Source organism: Sesamum indicum, linkage group LG5 (genome assembly GCF_000512975.1).
Source record: "Sesamum indicum cultivar Zhongzhi No. 13 linkage group LG5, S_indicum_v1.0, whole genome shotgun sequence".
Lineage (NCBI taxonomy): Eukaryota > Viridiplantae > Streptophyta > Magnoliopsida > Lamiales > Pedaliaceae > Sesamum > Sesamum indicum.
In genome coordinates this window covers 5,398,539-5,408,782 of record NC_026149.1, presented here as the reverse complement: position 1 = coordinate 5,408,782, position 10,244 = coordinate 5,398,539, and the positions used below count along the sequence as shown (strand labels likewise).

General features: G+C 33.8%; 1 protein-coding gene and 1 long non-coding RNA gene across 3 annotated transcripts; one reads left to right on the top strand and one right to left on the bottom strand.

Annotated features, from left to right (window-relative positions):
* LOC110012007 lies at window positions 605-3,598 on the bottom strand. Of its 2 annotated transcripts, none has more exons than XR_002287149.1 (2): window positions 3,130-3,598; window positions 605-1,587 (listed from the first exon to the last, which is right to left on the bottom strand). It is a non-coding gene; the product is annotated as an uncharacterized LOC110012007 (long non-coding RNA). The 2 variants fall into 2 exon arrangements; XR_002287150.1 differs by lacking the exon at window positions 3,130-3,598 and adding an exon at window positions 2,406-2,696.
* LOC105162086 (rop guanine nucleotide exchange factor 9) lies at window positions 5,110-8,605 on the top strand. Its single transcript, XM_011080011.2, has 7 exons — window positions 5,110-5,782; window positions 6,156-6,272; window positions 6,424-6,578; window positions 6,661-6,735; window positions 6,820-7,086; window positions 7,174-7,494; window positions 7,582-8,605. The coding sequence occupies exons 1-7, from the start codon at window positions 5,521-5,523 to the stop codon at window positions 8,026-8,028; spliced, it is 1,644 nt and encodes a 547-aa protein (XP_011078313.1). The 5' UTR covers window positions 5,110-5,520; the 3' UTR covers window positions 8,029-8,605.

Here is a 10,244-nt window from a genome sequence, read left to right as displayed (position 1 = left end):
AAACAATGGAGCAAATGTCTAACGTGCACAAGTTTCTGTTGTCAAATATTCATCATTTACCTTATAGGCTAGATCATACAACTGCACCCTCCAGGTGTTATATTGAAATTGTACAAGCCAAAGAAAAGCAAAAGACTATACTTCTTAAGGCCTTTCCAATTCCATCACCAGAATGTACCTGCCCTCATCGTAGCACCATTTGCCTTGTTTGATTCATATTATAAAATTTAATGGGATGGAAATAAAACGCCAACTAAACCCCATCAATTATTTCAGTGTTTAAATTGAAATATCGTACATGTAGTATGCTATGAGACAGTAAAACAGTGATTGATGAAAAGATTTACAGAATATCATTAAATGCAAAAGATCCATCTTTTTTAAATTATTTCATTTTACCATAATAGCTTTTGAATAATTAGAAAATCAAGACTTTTCAATGTTTAATGAATTTAATTTTAAAAATAATAATTCTTGCAGACCCAACATAATAAAGAATGGATACTTGGATCACAAAAATTATGTCAACTTTAAGTGGAAGAGCATATGAGAGACAAAAAGAATTCTAGCTTAGACCAATAAAAGATATGGTGTATTCCTCCTCTTAAGAAAGATACATTTTGTTAGTTATTAAGGAAATGCAACTATACCTCAAAACGGGATATAGCTGCAAAATTAAGCTACTAACGGCTCCCCAACTTTTTTAGTTTTTGTTTTCTAAGAAAAAATGCTGTCAACGACACCATGACCTTGGTACATATTTTTTATCCCATAAATCAAGATTGTAGGATTGGACCCAGTATTAATTCAAGCTCTAATAATGACAACCAAACATAACTATGCATGATAAACAATCATATCAAACCTTATCATGCGATATAAGCAATCTTATCCAGCCGCATCACATGAACCAAATGGAACCTTTATGTATTAGAAGACCATTCACTCCTCCTATTGCTTCTTTATTTTCTTTATTCTTTTTCTCATCTCCTTCCTCCTCCCATCTCATATTACCACCTCTCAGTCACAGTTGAACAGCAATCCACCGTTCCAACACCAAAGGATGACCAACAGCACCGACCTTAGTCCACGTGCCCAACATGGGCACGCAGGCAAATCCATTAATGGTGCAAGGAAGATGTAGTTCAGTGTCTAGAAGAACTTTAAATTACAACAGTAAGTGTTGCAAATATCCTAGCTTCACTTGAAATTCTGCCAGAGCAAGCAACAGAACAACATGAAAAACAAAATCAGAAAAGGTAAAGTTGTTATAGATCATTTAAAACACAAGAAAAATGAAATATAACCTAAATCCTCCAGAACACAAGATTTATCTATATATAAACAACTCAGTCCCTTAGATGTTCATAAACAATTGCAATCATATCTGCAATCATTACAGGTCTGTAGAACTCATCATTGTTGTTTAATATATTCTGTAATTCAAGTTGTTCAAATTACCAAAAAAGTACGTCATATAGCTGCCCCAGTGTTCTCCAAACGCAAAGAGACCGCTGGAGTTACATATAAAGAGCAGCACGATTACTTTTGCTTCAAGGGAACGAGTTGACAGAAACCAAATATATCCTGCCAACCAGATTGCGAAGCTTAGACTTTAAAATTTGAGATAATATTTCACTTTGTGACCTAAGACACATTCATCTGCAAAAGAAGATCAAAAGAACAAAATCATGTTCAATATGCAGTTTCCACCTTCAAAAAGCTCAGGGAAACTTTTCCATTGGCTACAAAATATGGATTTTAACAAGCTCCCAACCTCAATGATTCTGCCTTAAAAATGAGAGCAATGCTCCACTACATATTTAGTGCAAGAAAGACTTAAGCTGATATGATTTTACTCAATAAATTGAATTTGCATCATAGACTACAAGAACACTTACCTACAACAAGCAACTAACCTAAAGTAACACAAAGAAAACAACAATGATAAGCCTTCATGTAGTTGCTTTATCTGCTCAAAGAAGAATCTTTGAAGCCTCTTCTCATATTAAAGGTGTGAGAATAAGTAAAGAAACAATCATCCTTGGCCCCTTATTGAAGAGTACAATGCAAAATAGCAACTCTCATTCCAAACACAAGATATACACATATACACTTACACGGTTTCAGATATCAACAAGATTATAGTAATTAAAATTTAAAGAGAGACCTATCACAGATATGCAACTTGAACTTTTAAATGTTAACACTAGAATTCAACAGAACCACACAAAGAAGGAAGATAAACTACAGGTAAGGAATAAAACAGAGATTACAAGAGACTGTAAGTAATATGTCAAGATACTAGAAAAGAACACGAATTTTATGCTTGAAGGAGAAATGAAAGAAAGAGTTTCATATTTTCAAATCTTAAGAGGTTCAGAATCTCTAGTAGATCCACTTACATAATCACCATCTTATTTGATAGCGAAAAGAAAAACATAACACAATCCCAAGGTCCCATCCCTCGTCCATACTATCCAGTATCCACAAAACATTCAATCTGAATAGAAGAAATACAAAGCCACATGCTGAATAAAACTTCAAAAGGAAGACAAATTGCCAAGAGTCCCGGTGAGAAGACTCCAAAATAGCAAATTGAAAAACAAGCATGCATTGGAAAAGAAAAAGAGATCATCATTGACCCACAAGTAAGAAATATCTATTTACCATGAACAAAACTAAATTGCAAATAGAATTACCCAAAGATTCAAAGGGATCCGTGTAACTCAAATTATCCATAAAAAGGTCATGAATAACCAAACGTAAATCTCCAACTTCAATAGTGTATATAACCGCCAATACAATCTCCAACTTCAATAGTGTATATATCCGCCAATACAAATATATATAGAGTCATCAGTTAGGAGCGAAAGACTCTGAGGTTTTGTAATCACGAAAAATCGATCATTTGAACTATGCTTCTGATCATCACTTGACCCCCTATTCTTATCTTTTGCAGCTAAGAAGAAAAGATGAACTACGAATAACCATAAAAGTTTTATTAAAATTAAGCCCAAAGCTTACTTTTTTAATCTTGGAATTTGAAGCTCAAAGAAAAACAAAACCCTAAATCTGGCAGTCAAAATTGAAAAATCACACAAATCAAACAGAACCAAGAACACTTACAACATCTAGTAATCAAAACCAAAAAGTGGCCTCATAGAGAAGATTAGGTTGATCCACATATGGTACTTCAGACATATGCTTGTCAATAAAATTTGTCTGTAATCATAGGCCAAAACACTAACAAATCAACAGTAAAAAATTCAAAGGATAAAAACCAAAAGAAATTTCAAGAGAAAACGGAATAAACAACTGATGGGCTCGGTTTATGGGTGGTGATATATCAGGATGGTCGGCAAGGCATGGAATGCCATTACGACGAACGAGACCTATCACAATTACTCATCATTGCCCAGATATATAAGTATATAAATAAAATGCGATGTATGAACCATTGTAAATCCGCACTCTCTCCCTCTCTGCTTGTGTGTTCCTGTGGGCAGGGAAACGTTGGATGGAAGTTCTGTACTTATAGAGAGGCGGGATGGAAGCTAGGGTTTTGCATCTTCCCCTTGTTTAAAGTCGGCAGGCGCTACGCCACTAGAACCCCTAAAATTATGAGATAATTATTTAAATTTGGTTAAAGTATTATAAAACATCGTATTTCTTCTCTCATAAAATTCGACATAATTATATATATATTTTTTATATATTTAAAAAATTATATGTAATACTCTCAAACTTAATAAATATTTTTTTTAATAGTCATAATTCACTGAGTTTATTGATATTAAACAAAAAAATTTGGTGAAAATACTAATTAACTTATTATTGATTTATCGCATGTCAAATAAAATTTTATACTGTCAAATCACCTTTATACATCATCATATGTTAATGCATATGAGAACGTATATATTCACCATTATAAGGTAGTTTAGATAAAAAAGAATTATTTGACCTGTAATAAGTAGGTAAGAAGTCAATAGAAAATAATATCAATTTTTATTCAATTTTTTTGTTAATATTAATAAATTTAGTGAGTTTTCACTAATAGAGATACCTATCTTTTAGATGGAAGCAACTATTAAAGGTACCGATATAATTTTTTAAATCATAATAAATTTATGTGTAATTACATCAAACCTTAAGGGAGAAGAGTATAATTATCCCTTTACATAAAAATGTTAAAAGATTAGGCAAAAATGAAAACTTTGTATTGCTACCAAATTAATTTCTTTGAAAAATGTGGTCCTTGTATCTATATATATCTATATTAAAGACATTTTTACTCACAACTAGCGATTTAGGACACGACCATAAAGCATGTAACGTAGAAGGTGGATTCCAATAAAGAATTCAGTATTGTAATAACAATGTCTCTTATACGCTTCGAGACCTATTTAAACTCTTAAATATGTGGCTTTAGTGACTGAATGAATGGGATAGAATTTCTTGTATTGATCAGTAAGGTAAACAAGAAATTGAGTTATAAATATAGATGCCTAGTGTGATTGAAGCGGTAATTTTGCATAATGCGATGATATTTTAGGGGTGTCATTGTAACTACCTCTAATATTGAAAATGATTCTATATTGTATGCGTCGTATATGAAAATTAAAATAAAATGTACAACAAAAGATAATGATTGACTGAATAATTCTTGCCCAAATTAGGTTTGGCCGAATCAACCCAATTACAGAGCAAATGCATCACACTTGTTATGTGATTAGTCACTTTTCCTGAACTGTACACCAATCACACAATAAGTGTATTGCACTTGTCATATGATTGGTTCAAATTCAGCCATATCAGGTCTGAGCTAAAATTTTCCGACTGATTGCATTAAATATCGTTATATTTGAAAAATCTTCGATCGTTACATCTTACTTAATAAAAAAAAATAACTTAAAAAATTCAGGACAATCAATCAAAAAATTTTAACTTAATAAAACACTCAACTTGATATCAAAGTCAAGGTAAGTTTTCTTTGTTTCGCTAAAGTTAAAATTGCCAATCTAGTGGTCTCATAATTCAACTATTTTTCACTTTAATTTATGACCATTGTTGATTTAGAGAGTTCATAATTAGAAGGAAGAGACTCTGTACTCAAATAGAGAGAGATAGAGAGGGAGAGAGAGGCAACCAACCAATAGAAAGAGTTGGTTGGTTGACCTTGTATGCTTTCCCGGGTTTTTTGCCAGTATTGGAAGGTGCAGCCATTCATTCCACTCCCTTTCTCCTTGTTTATTCCTTTCTCTTCTCTTTCCTTGTGCCAACCTGCAGCTTCATCAAACATGCACCCCACTTCCCATTTCAGCTCAACACACGCAAAACTCAAGAAATCAACTGCATCTTTTCAACTTGGAGGGATTGGAAGAAGAGCCCCTTTTCCGTTAGTACTGGTCCCTGGGAGGGGTTTTCCCTTGTGTGCTTTCGCTGTTAATGTTGGACGAAGCCCACCATGATCAATCAAATGTGGTTTTTGTCTCCCCTCTTAGTTAGATTTCTAAGATGATGGTTGAACCAGAACGCTGCGTAGAGAAATCCACGTTTTCAAAGTTACACGAAATGCAGGAAATTGATCAGGCAAGTGGGATGGAGGGAACGGATGAGAATATTCAAGTCCCGCTAAAATCTGTAGACGATGCTGAATTGCAGGCAGCTCCAGAGGTAGTTGCTGTTGCCAATGGATCGATGGATAAAGACCCTGTTCCTCCACCCTCTAATGATGGAGCTAAATCAGGGAGTGCACCAAAGAAAAAGGAGGTTTCAGGTATACATTCTTCATGTTTATGGTAATTGCACTGCTATGTTTATTGGTTTCATTTTATCCTCTTGAAAACACTTATAGACGGAAAATTTTCACCATAAAAATGGAAAGAAATGGCAACGCCACCCTGAACTTTGCGAAGAAGTTCACTGCTTCCGAGGAATCGCGTTGTCTTTTTTCTTCCCTGAGAGGGTTTGTTGGATTTATCTTTAAATTTGAGGGTACATGCCGGTTGATGTATCCAAGGTTTTCTGGTTTTCTCGTACTCCTGCAAGAATTAGGAACGTTGTAGTATCATGATTCGTACCCTCATCATAATTCTAATGTAAGTGCTTTTCTTTTTTGAGTTTCATGTCAATTCTTGTGTCTGGTTTAGAAATGGATATGATGAAGGAAAGATTTGCAAAGCTGCTTTTGGGAGAGGACATGTCAGGTGGTGGAAAGGGCGTTTCTTCTGCTTTAGCCCTGTCAAACGCCATTACGAATCTTGCAGGTGAGCCTGGAAATGAACAAGAAAAACGAATTACTGGGATTCGATTCTTGTCTGCTTATTTTCAGATTGTTGCTAGATTCACAGATGAAATCCAGACAGTGTAATTTGTTTAACTATAGCTAATGTATCCGTTTCTATCAAAACCGTGCAGCTTCGGTTTTTGGAGAGCAGTCGAAGTTGGAGCCCATGTCGCCAGAGAGGAAGGCAAGGTGGAAGAAGGAAATCGGCTGGCTTTTATCAGTCACGGATTATATAGTCGAATTTGTTGCTTCTGAACAGAAATCAAAAGATGGAACAAGCATGGAGGTAACATCCCATTCGTCACTCTTACGCTTTCAGCATTTGTGAGTGATGACAGTTCCAAATATATCTTTTTGTGGCTTGGTAGATAATGACGACACAGCAAAGGAAAGACCTTCTCATGAACATTCCAGCCTTACGCAAGCTTGATGCAATGCTCCTCGTAAGAATCTGCTCAAACGCAATTATTCTCCCAGTGAAATTTCAACTAAACAGTGTGTAATTATGATGTAACGATGATGAACAGGCCACCCTAGATAATTTCACGAATCAGCACGACTTCTGGTACGTGTCGAAAGATGCTGATGAATCTGAAAAAGGAGTCCAAAGAGGTGACAAATGGTGGTTGCCCACAGTGAAGGTTCCACCAAATGGACTGTCTGAAGAGTCGCGTCAGTTTCTGCAAAAACAAAAGGAATCAGTGAATCAAGTGCTCAAAGCATCCATGGCTATAAATGCTCAAATACTCTCTGATATAGACATTCCAGAAAGCTACATTGAATCCCTTCCCAGGGTGTGTGAAAAGTAGACAGACTGTGGGAAAAATCTGTTATTAGAATATTCATACTTCAAACATTTGACATAATCTTTGTTCTTGTAGAATGGCAAAGCGAGCCTGGGAGAATTAATCTATAGAAGCATTACTGTTGAGTTCTTCGATCCTCAGCAATTCCTATCAACTATGGACCTTTCGTCCGAGCACAAAGTTCTTGACCTCAAGAACAGAATTGAGGCTTCTATCGTGATATGGAAACGGAAGATGCACCAAAAGGATGCGAAATCTGGATGGGGTTTAGCTGTGAGCGCTGAGAAGAGAGAGCTTTTTGAAGAAAGAGCAGAGACAATCTTGCTCCTGTTAAAACATCAGTTCCCTGGACTTCCTCAATCCTCACTTGACATAAGCAAAATCCAATTTAACAGAGTAGGAAAAGAGACCAATATTGAGTTTTCCCTTCCAATCCTTCTTAATCTTACAATCGCTCACTGTGTTTTCAATCTGATTCTATAGGATGTAGGTATGTCTGTCCTAGAGAGCTACTCAAGGGTACTGGAAACATTGGCCAACACGGTGATGTCCCGCATAGAAGACGTTCTATATGCTGATTCAGTGGCTCAAAATCCATCACTTGCTGTGGTTAAAGTGGAGCAGCCTACTGACCCCCTGCCTTCACCAACGATAAGCAACCCCCCAAACCCTGAAGAAGAGGCAGAGAAGTTAAGTCCTGCCCCTGAAACACCTACGTCAATGACACTTTCGGATTTCATGGGCTGGAAAGATGAGCCTTCTGAGCCGGAAGTTGTCAAGAGTGCTTCAACGGCTAACGTGGAGGCTCCTCCTCCCAAGGATGAAGAGGACAATGGAGCGTTTAAATATGCTAGTAGTACCCTTAAGAAGTATCTATATATAGATAAGATTGATATGACCGGTCTGAAGAGTCCGATTGCACGACACTAAAGGAGCGAGAGCAACAAATATAGAGATAGATGAAGAGTGAAGACACAAGCTAGAGAGTAGTAGAGAGGAACTCCTGCAACTATATAGACCCTCAGAACCTAATCGGAAATTAGCTCACACATCAACTGCTCTTCCTTCCAGTTGTGTAGGGGGAAGTATGAGTTTACTTGGCCCTTGGTGTTGATCTGGTGAGATGGTTTAACCCTGCATTTCTGTAACTCCACCTGGTAAAGGTTCTTGTCTATGGCGTATCATTACTCTTTCTTTGATCAGATAACTAAATAGAGAAAGATGCTATAATTGTTAACAAGACATACTGAGATGGAGCTCTGAGCTTAGCTGATAAGTATAGATTAATTATGTAAAAAGATGTTTGTAAAAGATATATAGATAGGATTATAGTCTAGAGTCAAAGTTCTAAGGATCATTTAAGGCTATTTAGCATAATTATCATTTCTTGTCTTGTTCTTGTTTGTTTGGAGATTATAGATACCTCCACCCCCCATTCCTTGAGCATAGTTACATTGTATATATATAGCCAATGCATCTTAAGGTGGTTTTGTTCGAGAGGTGTGAATAGTTTGTCATGTTGTATTTTTTTTTTTTTTGTTGTTATGATGTTAATTATATCCTTTTTCATATAATAATAGTTATATTTTGTTTACAAATAAGTAATTTTATAATTAGTTTTTATATAATAGTTGTGAAATTCTTACATAGTTGAATTAAAATAGAATTCTAACGAAAATAAATTATAATAAAACGATGGGTAAGTTACAATGGGCTCTTCTGATATTTGCCAAAATTACAAACACTCTAAACTTACAAATACCATTCTAAGATTACAAATACTTTAACAAATGCCCCTTGTGACAACTCATTATAGGAGGATATTTGTTAGGATATCCGTAATTTTAGGGGGTGTTTGTAATTATTCAGAAAATAAGGTGGTATTTGTTATTAAGGAAATCTTAGGGGAGTCCATTTTAATTTACCCTGAAGAGTTTTATCCATAACTAATAACTAATTATCTATATTCTAAATATATACCTATCTATGTATCTATCTATATCACTACATAAAAAATGGCTATGGGCTATAATTTTAATAACTATGAATTAAATATCGTGGTAAAATAACTTTTATTGATCATGAATAAATAAAATTAATATGTATAGCTCAAACAAAACTTGGCCCGAAAAATATAAAAAAGGTCAATGATGCCCAATACACCAATCCCAATTGAGTCAATTAAGGGTAAACATCAATTTTCATTAAACTTTTTCATTAACATAAGAAAATTTAATAAATTTAGACTAATAAGGGTACTTATTGGTTGGACAGAAGTAAACCTCATGAATGCTAGATGTAATTTCTCAAACCATATGGAGTTTACGTGTAATTACACCTAATCTCAGGGGAGGGTAATGTAGTTATCCCTAATTTTAATATAATACTAATCACACTTGAGAGTTAATTAATTACATACTTAAATGAGGTCATTTTGTTAGACGAATTAAACAAAAAGTAAGTAACAATGCTATCAAAATATTTATATAAATACACATTCATTAATCTCCTTTACCCGCAATTTGCAAATATAATGCTGATAATGTCGCAAGTATTTTTGCCGGAATCTTTATTTAAATTATATTATATTATATTTTATATATTATTAATTTAATATAGTTTAAATTATATAATAAAATATTATAAATGATAAGTAGTTTGAGATGTTTTTAATTTTTATTTATTTTCTGTGATGATTAAAACTTCAAAAAATTGACTGCAAGTTGATATATTTTACATTTCTTATGGTTGGACAAAAATATCCCTCGTACTTTGAGTAATTATATTATTTTCAATACGTTTTAGTAGTTTGCACATTAAATCATCACCAAATTATTTTTTAATTAATTTTTTAATAAGTGAAGAATTTAAATTAAAAATGGAGCATATATTAATATATATATATATATATATAGTAATACACAATAAATATAATATAACCAATAGCTCATATATGTTTTTTGAAAGAAATTGATAAATATATATACTTAACCAAAAAATAAATATTTTTAGGAAAAAAAAAATGAATAGATATATTTTATCGTAATTTTTAAAGAAAATATGTTAAAAAAGCCGAATATGTAATTATTCAATTTTATTTAAAAGAATAAATAGTTAATAACTTAATTTTATTACCAAATTAATAA

What these genes read in the sequence shown, in the direction of transcription:
- LOC105162086 (XM_011080011.2), top strand. Translation starts at nt 5,521, where the DNA reads ATGATGGTTGAACCAGAACGCTGCGTAGAGAAATCCACGTTTTCAAAG. An exon ending in CGCCATTACGAATCTTGCAG is followed by an intron (nt 6,273 to 6,423) that starts GTGAGCCTGGAA and finishes AAAACCGTGCAG; the next exon opens with CTTCGGTTTTTGGAGAGCAG. An exon ending in ACATTGAATCCCTTCCCAGG is followed by an intron (nt 7,087 to 7,173) that starts GTGTGTGAAAAG and finishes TTGTTCTTGTAG; the next exon opens with AATGGCAAAGCGAGCCTGGG.